The following is an 18,566-nucleotide window of genomic DNA, read 5'->3' on the forward strand; positions in this document are numbered from 1 at the left end:
AGTGGTGGACCAGCGGTTAGGGCTCAGGACTACTGATTGAGAAGTTATAATATTGAATTGGTACATTCAAACTATCCGCATGATCGAGGCTCCCATATCCATTTGCCGAACGAATAAATGGGGGTTGAATTTTGTGTGTTTACATCCCACTTAGAACTTCACAGTCTTAAGGGAATGAAAATGGTGGGTCTCATCCTGCCCTTGCCTATTACAACACAGAATGCTCAATGTATTGTCAGTATACAGTATATAGATTTCTTTCTCGCAGAAAGGATAGCCCACTTCATATCTCTTTGTTCCAGTTGGCTTCCAACCTTTTTAACCTTAACTTCCAACACCTCAAAGGTCATAACCCTGACTGCCACTTACTTAACCTCCTCCTGGGGCTGACTGTAATCCCAAACAGCCTTTCCTAACTTTTTCAGGCACTTAATTTTTGTCTTGGCAGACTTGCGATTCTTTTACTGATTGTTATGAAACAAACACGTGCACATTGAATGGATCACAGTCTATATACTGCAGACTTCATGGTCTGTTTAAATGGCGCTATGGAGGTGACATTGGAAGTTAGTGTAAAATTTCCCCCTATACTTCTCCAGAGTCAACACAGAGCTGCCCGGCTTCACTTCCCTCTTGCTGTGCTAATAAAGGCCTGCTCTTTATATTATCCAATCACTAACTGAGAACTCCAGCCTGCGCACGTCAACGACCATAAACCCCCCCTCCTTAGTGTATAAATCTAATTGCATTCATATTACACGGTTGCATAAATAGGTGACGAGGCTCTAAGTTCATAAAAAGCTACAGCCTCCGAGCCATAATACACATAAATCTTCCATCTTTTACAAAATGAGTGTTGTTGCTATGTCTTCTACGGTTAAAAAGGCCTGTGCTGTAGGGCTGTGCGGAGAATTAGATCATATGTATGCAAGGTTAATGCAGGCATATTGCGAGCTGTGGATAGAGGCAGTGCGGAAAGGTAGAGGCGCTCAAATACGATATGACCACATCGGAAGACAGACAAACTCACCTGCTCTTAATCTCCATTCCACATCTGTGCTCTGTGCTCAGATTGCTATGGATCTGAGGGGGCTGAGACAGGAGAGCGAAACAGAGGACGTTTGTATGCACGAGTGTGTGTGGTGACCATTTTTCTTATAAAGACTCCATTGCTCCATTGTGAGTAGATTTGTCTCTGTCTTGAAATGCTTTGTATGATCACAGGCCCACTGGCTTTGTTAGAGCCCTGCAGATTTTAGGCTTTGCAGTCGTCTATCCATTTATCTTTCTTGCCCTTAACCTCTCTTAGCCAAGTAGCACTGTGTCTCTGTAAGTGGATTGGCCAATAAAAGTCACAACCATAGGTAAAGGATGTGCATTAAGCTCTGGCTTTTGCTACCAAGAGGCATGGTGGCCTCCTTGTGAGCCTCAGATCCTCCCCCACACAGGCTTATGTTGGAGTTTGGATTTCTGTTGCACTGGGACTCCCTTTGCTCCGGACCATGTGTAGGAAGCCATTGGCTCCTTTCTGATGGACTGCCTGACTGACAGCATTGATCCACATGGCTACTTCTCAGCATGGGTATCAAATAGCGCTAGATGAACTGATGGGTGATTGATGAAGGGGGAAGAGAACAGGGAGGGTGGGTTGTTGTTGAGCGGTCTACTCTTTTCCTCCTGTGGACTTTGGAGGTGGTAGGGGGAGGTTTGAGGTATGACAGTGCCAGGTATGTGTGGACGTGTACTTCAGTCCAGCATCTAGCGAAGACAGCTTCTTTTAGAGAGGTCATAATGAAGTAGGGGCTAAGCGGGATTCCTATAAGGAATTCTCCTAACCCAGAGACTATAGACAAGGCTAGAGAATACATTTTGATAGTGAGCAGCTGGTTCAGAGTTCGGTATCCAACCTTCTGTACGATGAGGCGACTACTTCATCATACTCACTTATAGTATCACTTATACTGTACTTAAATATCCACTACCCACAAGCCAAAAGACTCTCAGCCAAGAGTGTCTCGAGTCTGTGCGGTTTCCAAAGAAGAACGTGACAGGAAAATGGGAATAATGTTAAGAAATACATTTACCCAGTTCATTGCTGCTTGTTTGCCTCACCCATCTGTGGGAAACTGAGAAAGTCAGCATCCTCGATCCTAGATTATAGTCTAATAGACACTGAATACTCTTTCAGAGAGAACGAAAGGACACAAGTGGAGACGGCAAAGAGTAAAGATAGATGAAAGTTTGACCAAAGCGTTACATCAGTTTTCCACAATGTTATTTACGAGGCGCACACACGGGTCTTAACTGTCCACAGCGCACACACACGAATGCAAGGACACAAACAGTCCTTTGAGTGGAGAAAAATAATCCCTCATCATAAATCTAGACCTGGATGTAACATTTGTTGTTATTTTCTCATTATTTATGACCCCTGACGCCTCACTTCACCACACGAACTTTTAAATGCGACAGAATAACATGACATTAGCAAAACACTGATGACAAAATCCATCCACCAGAAAACCCTGCCAACCGGCGAGATTGATGCTAACTGCTAAAATAACTGCCGTCTTCCTCAAGAGCTGGAATCATCCATCCTCCTGAAACTTTTCTGGAACAGTCCTCTTGTCCACATGTACTATACATGCTCGCACAGTACGCTACAGTGTTGTTGGGCTGTTTATCATCGAAGAGTAAAAGCAGGTCAGCCGTTGCATGGCGAGACAAATGATGTAGCACTCGGGAGGACATTCGTCTTCAGCGTGAGCGATGGATCCCATTCCTCTGTACTTAAAGCTATAGGACAAACGAGTTGTGGTGGAAACAAATCCCATCATTTTTTAGACCTGTTTTGAAGCTGTTTTTTTAGGGAATGCAATGCTCCCGGTCACCAGGGCTAGTGAACAAGAACATGTCTGTGTGTGTGAGCGAGACAGAGAGAGAGGGACCGAGAGAGAGGCTGAAAATAAGGAAAAGAGGAAAAAGATGCTGCTACAGCTTGCACAAAGGTATTTGAATGCAGCTGGTTTCTAAATGTAATTGCCTGGCCTGTGAGAAAACAGTTCGGTCACAGCGGTTTAAAAATCTTTTATTATCCTGACGCTTTGTATCCGCGATCTCTTCTGTCTGTGTCTGCCAGCTGAGTTAGCACTCCCGAATAGGCTCCATGTGCTAACCTGGACTGGTGAGGTTTTTAGGAGAAACTGACCAGATGGCACAGAGCGTTCAGGTAGAGTAAGGAATCCGCAGATGTACATTATTAAATCCCAGCTATCAATAAAAAGCCAACCATTGCTTTGATACAGTGGTATAAATATGAAGTGGTTATACTCCAGAGCTGCTCAGAATTACCGGTGAAGAAAGTCGAAACTTGAACACCCTGAAGGAATCTCACGTTGAGCTAACAAAAGCAATACGATCGTGCCTTAGAGAAAATACATGCTGTAGTAGGAATTAATCGTGGGTCTGGACCCAAACATTTCATCTGCTGTTTGCAAACCTCAAACTTAAAATAGATTTTTTTTTCCTCATATCATCCCTGCAGCATTTTCTTCACTTATTTACAATTGTACTTATTTTTATTTTTACCCAGCTCCAGGTAATTGTGGATGCTTTCAATTTATCTGTACAGTCCAAACAGTGCACCTCCTCATTTATCAAGCTTTTAGTATAGCTGGGTACAAAACGTACTAGTTTTCATAGGTCTAACCAAATTAGACAAGAAGGTTCAGTAACGGTGATTTTCTTCTGGGGAAGTCGTGGCCTAATGGTTAGAGAGTTTGACTCCTAGCCCTAAGGTTGTGGGTTCGAGGCTCGGGCCGGCAATACCATGACTGAGGTGACCTTGAGCAAGTCACCGAACCCCCCAACTGCTCCTTGGGTGCCGCAGCATAAATGGCTGCCCACTGCTCCGGGTGTGTGTTCACGGTGTGTGTGTGTGTGTGTGTGTGTGTGTGTGTGTTCACTGCTGTGTGTGTGCACTTTGGATGGGTTAAATGCAGAGAACGAATTAGCTGTATGTCACCTCACTACTTCATCACACGTGTACCTTGATAAGATGCATCAAATGTTCACAGTACAGCTGATATGCATTTTGTTCCAGCCACAAATGTCCACAAAAAAAAAAAACAAGGCAAAGCTAACAGTGAGCAGAAAACAATGAGTAAGTATTGAAAGAGGAGGCACTAAATCTACCTGTAATGCAGCTCAGTCAGTGCAGCATGTGCAAACATTTGCTCTAATTCAGCACAATTCTAACTTCCAGATTTTCTTCAAACATCTTTCTCTCAAGTCAGTGCCAAGTTTCACAAAACATACTCTAAATCCATGCATATAAACTTTTTTTTATAGAAATGTATACCGAAAAACTTGCAGTCACTTATTAGCACTTATATGATTTGAAGTTGTTAGGTGGTGGTTCACATTAGCATCTCCTCATACATAAACTCATAAGCTCTAGTAGGATACACACTGAGTGCCACCTTTCTTCTGTGAATGCTTGTAAACACTTTTTGAATAAATGCATTCATATCCAGCTTGATAAATGGAGCTCTTCTGGAGTATTTACTCAACTTGCTCGACTTCCGTCGTACTTCGTTAACAGAGGAAGGTTCTGTCAAAAGGTTCTTTTGTCACATGTTGAATGCAGAGGCTCTGAGAAATGATCCTCAATCTGTCCAAAGACAATAGCGAGTATTTAGCATGTGCAACACTCAATCACTTAAAAACTGAGCCAGGCAGTTAGCAGGCTGAAGGAGGGTTCTGGCAGGCCAGGGGTTTGGGTCTACCTTAGCACACCTATCCTGTTACTCGGCTCCACGCTGGCCGCCGCTGTATCTCCTTGTCTGCCCACACCTTTCCTCCCTCCTCTCTGGAGCCCGCAGTATTTTATCCATCCTTCTCTTTTACTCTGTGCGAGAAGATCAAACGGACTCGGGGATGAAGAATGTGTTGGGCCAAGCATCTCTTTCATACCCAAGCTTCACTCCTTATAAAAGGCCAGGAAGGTACTCCAAGGCACATATGGTCTAAATGAGTGTACATTTCACTTGCTCAACATGTCAGATGGGCAGACAGGGTGTGTATGGCAAGCTGTATCACTGACATTGTGTGTGTGTGTTTGTGTGTGTAAAATGGAGATATGCGCAACAGCCTTAACATACGTGTGCATGTCTGTTCCCCGTATCTGCATATTTTCTTCAGGGTAATCAGAAGAAGGCCATAATCGTGTGGAATGTTTGTCCAATTACAAATCAGACTGAGTTATATGATGTATGATAAGGTTTCTGGGCTTAGAACACACTTTTTTACTTCTTTCAGATCCTTCTTCCATAAAGAATTTTGATTACACCATTATGTGATTGTGATTTACTGTGATTTAGTAATGTGTTTTATATTACAAATTTTTTTCTCATCATCTGATACCATTTACGTTGTGTCACTGTTTATCGCTTTTTCCGAATATTGGCTCTCCCTGACCAGTCACATATGGTAACAGATATTCCATTTGTGTCCTGGCTTCTTAAACGTGCTTCCTGTTTGGAAACGTCGCAGCACAGTGGATTTCGGCTGGATCGTATCGCTAACAGGACTCATCTTTTTCTCTTCTCTTACAGATTATTTCCCCTCTTATAGACCTCAATCAGAACCGCAGTAAGCTGAAATTGTACATTGGCCACCTCACAGCCCTTTGTCATGAGAGAGACCCCCACATCCTGCAGGACCTGGCTCCACCCTCAGCTTACCACCGCAGCCAGAGGGACGCCTGGGAGGAAGAGCTACAGAAGATGAGCCGGGAGGAGGTGAGTGACGGTTAAAGATGTTTGCACTGATGATCGGCATCATTTTAGCACTCGGCGTATCAGCGTATACGCAAATGAGATACGCAAACCCGCCAAAGATCCAGTGCCGTGCGTGGACACGGCATTGCGAAGGCTTCTTTAGTTATTTGGAATTGTCCTCATTGATTATTAAATCCATCTGGTTTGGCCCATGAGTGAGCCCCTAGCTGACACTAAAGCCCACTGCCCATAAATCTCCTATTGGCTTTGTGAATCAGACTGGCTGTGTGTAAATGCCATTAGGCCTCTTTATAGAGTAAAATGTGTTCCTACAGAAAATAAATAGTCCAATATATTGCTTTTATTAGCCTTAAATTCTCGTACCCGAACAAACGTCTAACTCAAACGCTACCCAAGTCTTTCTCAAAGCCAGAGGTAAAGGAAGGAGGGGATTTAAGCGTGACCGAGAAGGAAACGTCACGTGAAGATCTCATCTCACTTTGATCATTTTTTTTTTTTCCAGGAATACAGCAATGCATTATTTTTATTTATTTATTTATTGTGTCACACTTTTGTAAGCCATATTTCTATTCGCTATGCCTGTAAATTGTCTGCAGACAGTCGGTAGGTTACGTTCCCCAAGCATATTTTCCCAATTTTTGCACCCATAATGAAACTTAAAAAAAAAAAAAAGAAATTGTCTGGAAGTCCATATATACGCATTATACTCATGTTAAAACAACCCTCATTCTTCAAGAAGAGTGATATGCAGCAGTGTAGCCAAGCTGCGTACAATGCTCATGTGTTTTTCAGCATAGTGAACTGTCTTCCTGGCAGGTTTTTGGCTCGTCTTCACGTTTATAGAAAAGCGTTTTTGTTTTTTTTTGGTTTGTGTTTTTTCACATATAGGCTACGCAATGACAACCTTTTGGCTCGGTAACAAATACTGTTTAAAAGTTGTTGTTTTTTTTTTGTTTGTTTGAGGTTTTTTTTTTTTTTTTTCTTTCATTATTATTATTATTTTTTACCCTCCAGTAATGAGTCAGTTTAAATGTTCTTCCATTTTTCTTTCTTGAATATGGAAAAAGAGAATAAAATGGCTGCGCATTTCTTTTCCTTCCTGAGCGACCGCTTTCATCAGCAGGAATGCATACTGAGAGAAAGGCTTTTCCAGTCCTTACAGAAGTCTGTGCATCAGTCATCGCTGGCTACCGCTCGACAAAAACCTAGCAGGCCTTCGAATCTCTGTCATCGTTGTGAAATTAAATTATTTGCAGTGATTTAATTCAGACAGATCTTGGCTGGCATTACAGGAGACCTGCTGGGGTTAAAATCAGCAAAAGATGCAGGAGTTTGTTTGTACCAGCTTGTGTTGTTGCTCCATGAGGTGCTTCTGATGGTCTGGTGGATCAAAAGGGCCGAGTTTCATCTAAAACACCCACAAATTGACTGATCGCGTCAGTTAGAAGTAACACCGTGTGCTGTGGTTCCACAGTCGGCGTGTCGTTTACATCTATATCTAAATTTACATTTATAGCATTTTAACAGCATTTCACCCTGAAAACCAATCTTTAACCTTTCAGGAACTTGAATTTAGCAGGCTGCGGTTAGCTCTTCAATAACTAGCAAGGATCGAAAAGGTTAGCAGAGAATTAGCAAAAGCACAAAATATGGTTCATTAGCATCCACTCAAATAGCATAAGGACGTTAAAGGCTTTATGACGAGTAATCTGGCAACCTGAATATAAAGGGGACAAAAAAAAATAAGTAAGGAGTGTACACTGCTTCTTACGATCTTCAGGAAATTCTAATGCAATCGCTGCTAAAGATACGGTTGAGGATCGAACAATCGAATCATATTGATACCCAAATGTAAAAATCTAGTTTTGTACACACAAAGTGCAGGTGGGGCAGACAACAGTACTCTATAAAGGGTTTATTAATGTTTCAGGTTATTTGCTTATGTATTAAATGTCACTCATACAGTATCTACTTAGCTACATAATAGTTAGTGTATGTAATATGTAACAGAGGGATGTGGTAGCCTAGTGGTTAAGGTGTTGGGCTACCAATCGGATACTTGTGAGTTCTATTCCTACGTCTGCTAAGCTGCAACTGCTGGGCCCCTGAGCAAGGCCCTTAACCCTCAATCGCTCAGTCGTATAAAAATGTAAGTCGAGGGTGTAAGTAAGGGCTTCTGCTAAATGCTGTAAATGTAAATGTGTATTATCACTGAGGTTAAAGACTGCTGCTGATTTTGGTGATCAGAGTCTTTTTCATTGGTGAATTGTTCACCGAAGCGAAGTTGTACAGAAATGTAAAGAGAAGCACAGATGGATGCTCACCACCGCTCACACCTTGTCCCTCAGACACACTTGCCAGGTCTCATTTTGGCGATGTTGAAAACCCGAGAGTCCTAAAGAGAGATCATGAATATTTCGATTTCTGCCCGGTCGGACACATTAAAACGCGCGTATATCATGTAACCTTCTCCATACCAACTGGATCTAAAGCATTTGGTGTTTCAGATGCTGTGCATGTGCGTGCCATATGTACAGTTCAAGGCATGTAACCTAGGGTGAGATTCTGCTGTTCGAACTCGGAGTCTTCCTCTAATAGCAGAATCAGTTTCAGATGTGGGATTGGACGAGACGCGAGCTTTCACTGGCGTGTCTGACTGATATCTTCCTTGACCTCGCTCCTCATCTACGTATTTGGAACTCATCCCTCCTGTCTGTTGGCTTACTGTCCTTCCTTTATTATGCTTTATTACTGTACACTGCAGTAATATTGAAGATCGCTATCTGCTTCATGACATAAGGGGGATCGGATAGCAGAGCGCTTGGACCTGCACGGCTGAGAAAAGGCGCGATTTATCGCCTGTCTTCTGATCTGTTGTAATTCCCTCATGACGTCTTTATCCCACATTAAGGACACATCGGAAGAAAGAATTTTGATGGGCACTTTTAGCGGCGTGTCGTTTAATAGCCGCGCTGCTATCATCTGAACCTGGTCATATCATCATTTCAGCATTCTGTGGTCTTCAGCAGGTCTGTGGTCTTAACCAGGCTTCAGATTTTACAAGAAAATGTGCTTTATTTTAGCTCCTAAATTGTTACTGGATGAGATACAGAGCTTGGTGATGATCATGTCTACTGCCCCGAATTGTCCTGAAGCCCTTTGTCTTTATAAGGACAACCAATACTTTACATTTACGTTACATTACGCCCTTATCCGGCGTGGCTTACATTTTTATCTCAGTATTTTAATACAACTCAGCAATTGAGGGATGAGGGCCTTGCCTCAAGGGCCCATCGGTGGCAGCTTGGTGGGCTTGGGATTCAAACTCACAACCTTCTGATCAGTAGTCCAACATCTTAACCACTGAGCTACCACCGTTTAATTCAGCTTGATGATGATGATGATGATGATGATGATGATGACGACGACGATATGTTTCCTTTGTTGTGTTAATGCCCTCATTATTATGTTTATTAAGCACTTTTGGAAGGAGTCTCCAGTGTCAGCAATTTATATCTGTAGGTTAAAGTTAAAGTTGTGAGTCTTTCATCACAGAACAGAGGAAGTGCTTTACGGTTTCTTAGTGACGGTCATTCTGTCTTCAATGGAAAGAAAAAGAGGGGATGGTGAGAGAACGGCTGTTTCTATCTGCTGGAACATAAAAATGATGCATAAAAGGATGATTATAATATGGAATTATAGGTCATTTAGGTCATGAATTTCATATTATAATCATTATGATGACATTATCATCATTATGGTTTTCCTAGACTGTTATTCCTACAGTAGGATTTATTCCATCCATGTGATGGATGTCTCTCACACACACAAAATCACACCAAAAGTGTTTCTTGGGTGTATATTTGCTCAGCACAGATACACTATTTTAGTCAGCAGTTGAATCCACACGTTTCCTGTCCCGAGAGCCGTGAAGTCATGTGAAAAAGCAGATCCCTCTGCATAAAGCTTTTATAATACACTCTGCACATTACTTCTTGTTCGGGTGCACGAGTGAAACGTAAACTCCGTAGACATCCAGTCAAGTCACACACTTTATACGTGTGTGTGCGTGCGTGTGTGTGTGTGTGTGTGTGTGTGTGTGTGTGTGTGTGTGTGTGCATGTTTGTGCGTGTGTGTGTGTGTGTGTGTGTTTTAGAAGCATATAAAAGGTTTTTAAGTGAACTGGGTTGTAATTAAATCCTACCCAACTTTCTCCACCCATTATATTCCAGTAACGCCGCTTCAACATATAGATAGACTTTAGTTTGCATAATAAAAGCAAAAGTGTTTGCTAGTCTTGCGACAATACTGCGAGTGGCATGGAGGATCGGTTGGGGTTTTTTTTTTCCTTCTTCACTAGGATCCAGACAGTAAATTTAAACACACACATTTACACACACACACACACACACACACACACACACACACACTTGTTTTTAACGAGCTCACACCCCTCCATTTATGTCACACAGTCAGCCAGACTCTATCCATCCAGACTGCTGCTCGTCCTCTGTTGTGGTCAGTTCTAGTTTTATGGCCTTTTTCCTCTCCCTTATGCTGTAAATGTGGTTTTATTAGTTGTTGTTGTTTTTCATTCACAAGATGTAGCACTTCTGTTCAAGTGACCGACTCACTACAAGGTCTTTTAGACATGAGGCGACCCATCGGTAATAAGCTCTCCGAACAAAGAACATAACTTTTGGGTACATTTAAGTTTAGTGCGCTTATGAGCTTTGTCACATATAAGTTTGTTCTTTTAAGTCTTTATGAGCAAATCTGAACCGATCATGATCAGCAATCCTCTCCACGTTATTTGATCTAAAGACATTTGGCACAATTTAAAAAAAAAAAAAAACAACACGCCCTGAAGGGCCTCTAAATCTGCAAATGGAGAGGAATATTACAAATAAGAGAATCCAAAATGACATCCAGAATCGGCAAAGAATACACACACACACATACACACACACAAACAGAACAAGAGGAGAAAACTAGGAGGGGGGAAAAAATCGAGACAATAAAAAGAAAGCGTCCGCCAAGACGTGGAAACCAAACACACACGCTGTACTCTTAACCTTGAAGTGGGATAAATTGTCCCTGGAGACAGTTCTACAGGCAAAAAGGTGGGCCTGCAATGCGTTAGAGAATAAATCACCCTCACAAGCCGAGATGCAAAATTGTACCGTTATTCTCTATTCTGCCTTTTTTATTTTTTAATTTGTTTTTTTTGTTTTTTTAAAGCAATCTGTTAAACGTTTTGGTGTAAAGTACTTTTTCTTTTTGTGCATTTCTTCTCCTTTTTTTTTTTCTTTTTCTTTTTATGGCTATGCAAACCTTTGCACTCGACTGCGCGTAGTACAAATAAATGGGCGCTGATCTTAGATAATACATTTCTAGTCAAAACAATCGGTATCGGTGTCCATCCTCTCCCGCGTCGTTATCTATTTTTCTGACTCTTCGGAGAGGTGTGTTCGGACAAGCCAGAGCTGCATATCCATTTTATTTGCTTTTGAACAAATCAGGAAAGATTGTTTAAGCGAATCGGTTTCTTTATATCATACATCACACAGGGTCAGAGAGAAACTACTGTACGATGGATATCAGTGTCACAACAGCCAGCAGAGCTTCTACTGTCAGAGCTTTCACTGCTTCTGTAACTGAGTGACACGTCGGATGTTCGGTCACTACAGTGCACAACAGCTTCACGGAGAGTTTTTCACTGTACAAGCTGCAAACATCACTCCTACCGTTTTGGGACGATCGGCTCTTATTTTTATTTGCTTGAAATCCTTTATTGTAGAAGAGAAGGCTCGGTGTGAATGTGGCACCCCGGCCGAGCGGTCGTGAGCTGCGGTGGTGGATACGTGACTGTTCTCAGTGCAGTCTGCTGCCGGAAGCCTGTTGTGGCCAGCTGTGGGCTGACAGGCCCATGAATCCTGGGGAGCATAAATGCAGGCTAATTTAAACAGGCAGGAAATGGGAGTAAACATGGCAGAACAAGGCCGCAGCGAACCGTGCATTATATTACACTTTCAGCAAACTTATTTTCACTGATGTAAAAATATCTGCAAACGGACCAGAAGCCAGCGTTGGGTTCAGAACCCGTGTAAAGTTTTGTCTTTAAGTTCCGTGTAGCTCAGATCAGTGTGACACCAAAGCCCTAAAACAATCAACACGACTCCTTTCTGATTATAAGTGAACTGTGCTGAGGCTAAAACCAAAAATCAGTCCCCAACAGATGAAGGGGTCACCGTGGGCTCGAACAAAATCCACCGTCCGTTCCGAACGACAACCTTCACCTCCAGTTCACGTCTCCGTCCTGACTGCTGTTTCAGGCAGAGTTAAACATGGAAAATGTCACTTTTGATCTTTCCACGAATTCCTCTCAAAGTTTCGTCTCAGGTATTTGCTATCATTGGCTTAGCCGGTCAGCAGCCGTACTAGCCGCGCCAAAGCACACACAGGACCTATCGTATTAATAAAAAACCATTATCCCGACTTAAGAGAAGACATTTATGAACCTCCCTGGTTGAGTAATGGATTTTTACACATGTGTAGTGAGCTGTTAAGTTCTTTTAAAGAGCTACTAGCGGCACAGGAACTTCCGCAGAGTGACGAGCTGCCGATTAGCAGGAATAAAAGCCTACGCTGCCGTGTCAGCTTGTTCAGAAGATACGATCGGTCTTAGTCAGTCTAAAGAGCGCACTTTTCCGCACTTCATAACAAACATCAATCACTAGTCCCCTAAAAATCCCCCCAAATACAAACATGTCTCAGAAGAGACTAAAAAACTAGCTCTAGTCTTCTACACCCTAAACACTTTATAGGCTGCACGTCTTTCCCTCTAGTTTACTTGCTGCAATACACTTTGTTGAGTATTTTAGGCATGTTTGATATTTACCGTACGGTGAGTATTTTAGGTATATTTTTGCAGGCTTTACATTAGAAACAGAATTAACAGCTCAGCTTTACTGTACGTATTACACCGTGACGTACAGCTTCACAATCCACGCAATTCCTAAAGTCTGAACTCACACCAAACTAATTTGGGAATTTATTTTCATTCAAATCCATAAATATACACAGTTTTTTGGAATTTTGTATAAAGTTGAATACATATAAAGGAGGCGTTTAATATTCAAGTTTCTAAAGTTATTTCTACACAAATGTGTGATCGATTAACTCCTTCGGACAAAAGGTCAGATTTAGCTTCCGTCTTATCTCTTCTACCGAAGTTTAGAGAACGCTCCGTGTCGCCGAGTCCGTGACAGCAAAATCTTTAAAGCAAAAATAAGGACATAACCCAAATAGTCCATGTAAATATTTCCAAAACTACTGACCACTCAAGTTGTAGCTGGGAATATCATTTCTACTGAAAGTATTTCACTAGAGGCCTCTCTCGGACTTCACTGTTCATCAACGTCTTGCCTGCTTTCCTCTTAACACCGGAAATGTTTACTTTCTTGAAAATTTATTTAAAAAAAAAAAAAAAAGTACAGTTTTGTATTAAAGGTTGATTCATAAACTTCCCACACAAGAAGGTAAATTGACTCTCTCAATAAAGCGTATGAAGAAAACATCATTTCCTTCAGTGTCCTGTGCAGTCAACTTGTTCTTTAGCTATTAAATCTAAAGGACATTATTCTTCTTTTCTCTTTCCCTAATTTAATGGTACTGTAGTTTGTTTTAAGAGCTTAAATACAAAGCAAATTAAAATAAAAGAACCGTTTTTTTTTAGTTGTAGAATTTTGAAAACATGACCTAAGTGCTGACAAATCCTAGACGTTTAATATCGTAGAAGTTTAAATCAGGTTTTTATTATTTTGTGGTGGGCGTGTGCGCTAAAGTTATTGCAAACCGAGCTTTCATTGTGATTGTATTGGATACTCAGCACCACCAATCTGTTTGACCTCATCCAGCGCTGCGGTTGGCATCGGGTGTGACTCGTGCGTCCGCTCCTGGACGTTTTAGCCCAGAAACACGGCTCGATTGATGGTGCTGCACAGATCGGACTTAACCTCAGGCATTTTTAATCAGATGCAGCCGGTTCTGTTTAGTGCAGCAACCACAACCCTTCACCGTCGGGGCAAAGTCCAGGCTCCAGCGAGTCCACTCTTGTCTTATAAGGGAGTGTCATGAAGGGTAGTGTAGAGTGTCCAATGCACAGGGTAAAAATATACAGAGGAAGAAAGATTGACTGGAACCATACATCAGTCTGGAGAACCGAGTTAAGTAAAGACTTGTATCTTAATTTAAATGTCCGTGCTTTATGAAAAGAAATTAATAAAGACCCGAACCTACAACCTCAGCGTTAGGAGTCAAACTCTCTAACCTCTCTAACCATTAGGCCACGACTTCCACTAGTGAGTCTATCTATGACAACTCCAAAGAAAAAAGCAACGTTGTCTTTACCCATTTGTCCAAATGAATATAGAGTTTGGCTCATTTTCTGGCTAAAGGTGGAAAAACTTTATGCTAACATGATAATCAGCCTTGACGGACGCAGTGAGATTCGATGCCTCTGAAGGCTACTCGAGGAACCTCAACTGTGTGTGCAGTATAACACAAATAAAGGGACAGGGATTATAAGAGCATACAAATATATTGCGTGATTTAAACCTTCTTTTAACCTTCTAAAATAATCCGAATGTTTCTGAACACATTTCATCTCACTTGATGTAAACCTCATGCGAGTTTTGATGCACATGTTCCTCATAAAGCTTACAATTTATTTGATTGCACACACACACACACACACACACACACACACACACACACACACACACACACACACACACACACAAATACTGTTTATTTGGGATCTTAGTAAACAAATCCACCATTTATAATAACATCACAGCTCATTTTCTCATATTCTGAGATTTATTTCATTTCATTTCTTTTCATTCCTCATCAGTTCACATATAGTAACAATCTGTCTACTCCATCAGAGTCCACGCCTTCCCCTTTAACCCCTTAACCTCATGTACCTGAGCCGGACGACGGAGAGGTGAGGTGTGGTTTGGGGGAGCTGTCAGACTGTAAGACACACCGTAGGGATACATTCCACTGCAGTGCCAGAAAGGGAACTCCGCTGGGGAGCATTAGTGCTCTGGCTTGGGGTGAGGGGATTTCAACAGAATCAGGGAATATTGCAGTGACCTCATCTCGGTTTATTGTAGGGGGGATGAAGGGGCACCCGGAGATTCGGTGGGATTTTCTTAAAAGCAAAGCAGTTTACACAGTTTAAAGCCTAATGTCTAATTTTGCTGAAGTGAAAAAGCACCATTTCCTACTCAGAGTATCGTCGCTTTTGTACTCGTCACATTTAGAGGAAAGTCTGTCATCTATTTTATTTTATTTTTTCACTTTATGCAGATTTATTGAAAGAGATTTGATTGCTTTAGCAGATCTGCACATTTTAGACCTAGCCCCTAGTCTCTTTTTTTTTTTTTTTTTTTCCCCCCCCTCTCTTTATCCTGGCACTGATGGAAACTCAGTCTGGATCCAGCCAAGGACAGGGCTTGCCCATGGCCGTCATCTTTATCCCTCTGATTTAACCAGCATGCCAGGGGAGCACTCAGCTCACGGCCTAATTTATATCCACGTCTCTCTTTTTCTCCACTTTCTTTCACTCTCTCTGGGGCGGTGTGAAGGGGAAGTGAGGTGGAAAGACAAATGGAAGTCAGGACAAGAAGGCGGGATGAAGGGTTCGAAGGTTAGACCTGATGAGCAACATGGGGACGAAGGCTGGAAGAGCAGAAAGAACATGTCATGTAGGAGATTTTGGAGGTCGTCAGGCACAATCCTGTTTTGTGCGAAATATAAAAGCGCGGTTGCTAACGCGGGTCTTTTCCGTGTCGTCATTTTTTTTTTTTTTTTATACACGTTCGAGAGAGTCGAGTCGTTTCTGCACTCACTGTGATCCGGCTGCTGTTTATCTGGAGCTCAGAGAGCGTCCTAGCAGTAAAGGTGTGATAACACGCAATAAGAATCCACTGTGATAACAGAGAAACACACACACACACACACACACACACACACACACACAGCAAAAAACATCCTCTCTTTTTATTTCACTCCTGTTTCCTCCTTCTTCCTCCTCCTCCTCCTCCTCCTCCTCTCTCCACCTCGGGGTTTTGGGTCAAGGCTGAGAAAGGGAACCAGTTTGGGAGACAGATAATGAGACAGATACCTTCTTCTTATCTTTAAGCTCCATGTTATCTTTACTGTTCTGTTTTTTCAGAGGATCTCTACTAAGTAGACATAGTAAAGCCCGAGAGAAGCGACGGCGGTCTCGCCGCATTTTTTGCTCGCCCCGAAGATCTCCTTTTGCTTTAACCTCCCCTCACTGAGTCGTGTCCAGGTCTTGGACTAATCTTAGAACACATTATATTGTCAGTGAAAATTCGCCTTTGAAATCCGTTCATGTCTAAACTCTGGTCCTAATCAGCTTCTAGCGAAAAGGCCCTGTTTGTTTCCATCTGACGGATGTTCAGCTTCGCAGTAATTAGCCTCAAAGTTCTAAGGCTCGGTTGGATTAATAAACATTTTAGGATGTTTTTCTTTTGAATTTCACTATTACTATCAGAACTCATTCCTGTATTTATAATCGCGCTCAATCGGTGGAAACATTTACCATGACCATAAATACCGGGTACAAATTTGCTTATAAATCACATATGTAATCAGTGGGGGGTCTCCTGCCTTATTTACAAAGAATAATTTGCGTAAATAGGATAATTGCATCACTTCCACCCGTAATGAGGGTTTTGCATGTGCAGATTGTTCTCTATAGATGTGGCGAGATCAGATTTCTGACAGGCCAGAACTGTCACAGAGTTATTACTCAGAACAACAGAGGATGCCAGGGCTTAAGAACAAAGAAATAATTGAATTATAAACATCGGTCTATGAAAACCATTTCAAGTCTACGGATTTTCCACAAATTCGACCCGTTTGAAAATCGAATAGAAAGGTAAAATAATTGAAAAAGCATCGAGAAAGCTGTCGGCTTGGCAGAACGAACATGTAGCCTTAACTTTCTCAATATTAAGGCTTGATGGAAGGATAGAAGTATCTGTTATTAGCACGACTTTGAGAAACGTCTCGTTTTCTCTCTCCGTGTCTTAAAGCTTCTTTTTTTTTGTCTCCAGAAGACCAACATGCAGAATGTCCTTTTATATTTTCTGCATCAGACAAATTAGTATATTTTAGATTTTAGACTGAAAACCCACCAAGGGTCATGGGTTCCAGTCAGTGTCCAGCAGGTTAGTGGTTTATCTAGATGTACTGTAGGTTGATCACTGTTTCATGTTCCTCTGCTCCACCCCTTATACTTCTACCAGTGGGATTTTTGTTTTGTTTTTCCAGATTTGATTAGGTAGCTCTGAGCCCCAAACCTTCTCCACTTCCCTGCTGTGTGTTCTTAATGGAGCTCAGATAGACAGCATGACTGCAGCCGTCGGCCTCGCATCGGGCACCATATATCACCCACCGATGAGCCTCATTAACCCTCCTCATACAACTCCAAGTTTCTTTCCTCCATTCTACCAGCTCCTCTCTTCTGTGTCTTCATTTTCCCATGTGTCCCATTTTCCCAAAGGGTCATTCAGGCCCGAAGTGGAAGTCTAAATATGGACCAGAAACCACTTCCCGAGACATGAACCTCTAAGCTGGAAGAGTATGTCAGAATCTATATTTCAGTCTTATTCTTAATCGTGTGCTCTATCGAGGATAGATGTAAGTTCAGAATTTGACACTCAGCATGGAGTCTTGGCCATGTTTCTGAAATTAAATGTCAGTAAACGCCAGTGTGTATCCTTGTATAAACTTTTGCAGGTCCACTTAGATTCTGATTGCCCCTTCCAGTCGCTTTTCTTTTTTTTTTCTTTAGAATTTAATCTTTTTCCCATTTCGTCTCGGCACAGACGCCCAGATATGGAAAGTCTTTCTCGGGCCTATCCGTCACGGACTTTCCTCCATCCGGAGCCTGAGCAAGCGGAGCGTAGCATTAGCACTAGCTCTGTGTATCAGGAATGGATGCTTGTCATTCTCACTGCTGGTCAGGCATGTTTACCCTGCAGTTGTACAAACACTGGCCTGACAGCTAGAACTGCACCGCGCCATCTAAACCACCCAAACCTTGTTTTGTTTTATTAATTATGAAGCGTGCATTCAATCCAGGAGCACACAAGAAAATACGTAAAGAGGAAGTGCGTTTTATGATGTATGAATATGCGCTCTCCTTATTGTTACAGATGTCTTTAGCATTAGCCTTGTTAAATTTGGGAAAGCCAAAGAAAACAGCTTTGTGTGTGTGTGTGTGTGTGTGTGTGTGTGTGTGTGTGTGTGTGTGTGTGTGTGTGTGTGTGTGTGTGTGTGTGTGTGTTTCTTTGCAAAAATGGTCTGCTTTCTGCATGTATAGAGCTTTAGATTTTGGATCAACGGACTGTGTTTAGATCTGAAAGGCACTTTAAAGGTCTTGCAGCACATCAGATCTTTCGCCTGTTCACAGAGGCCCAGGTACCTTTGGGGAAAATTTGGGGCGGACGAATGAAAGGTCCTGCTGGGTAAAGCTAGAGCAACGAGCAATTCACTGAAATAAAAATTCTTCACTGAAGCCAGAACTGGGAGTGAAATTTAGGACACGCTGGACTCAAAACCCGAGAGGGGGAAAAAAGAAAGAAAACCAAATGATGATTTCATAATAATAATAATAATACTAATAATAATAATAACAATAATAATAACAACAACAACAAT

General features: G+C 42.0%; 1 protein-coding gene across 10 annotated transcripts in view; it reads left to right on the top strand.

The window, feature by feature from the left end:
- Positions 1-18,566, top strand: part of erc1b (ELKS/RAB6-interacting/CAST family member 1b) — a 198,666-nt gene that overhangs the window by 173,256 nt on the left and 6,844 nt on the right. For 8 of the 10 annotated variants that reach the window (XM_047803716.1, XM_047803718.1, XM_027151398.2 and 5 more), the window contains one exon: positions 5,616-5,801. In XM_047803716.1, coding sequence (XP_047659672.1) covers positions 5,616-5,801 — 186 coding nt within the window. Of the gene's footprint in view, positions 1-5,615; positions 5,802-18,566 lie in introns of those variants that run through there. The other 2 variants (XM_047803720.1, XM_027151405.2) reach the window with 1 other exon arrangement.

This window comes from Tachysurus fulvidraco, chromosome 19 (assembly GCF_022655615.1).
Source record: "Tachysurus fulvidraco isolate hzauxx_2018 chromosome 19, HZAU_PFXX_2.0, whole genome shotgun sequence".
NCBI lineage: Eukaryota > Metazoa > Chordata > Actinopteri > Siluriformes > Bagridae > Tachysurus > Tachysurus fulvidraco.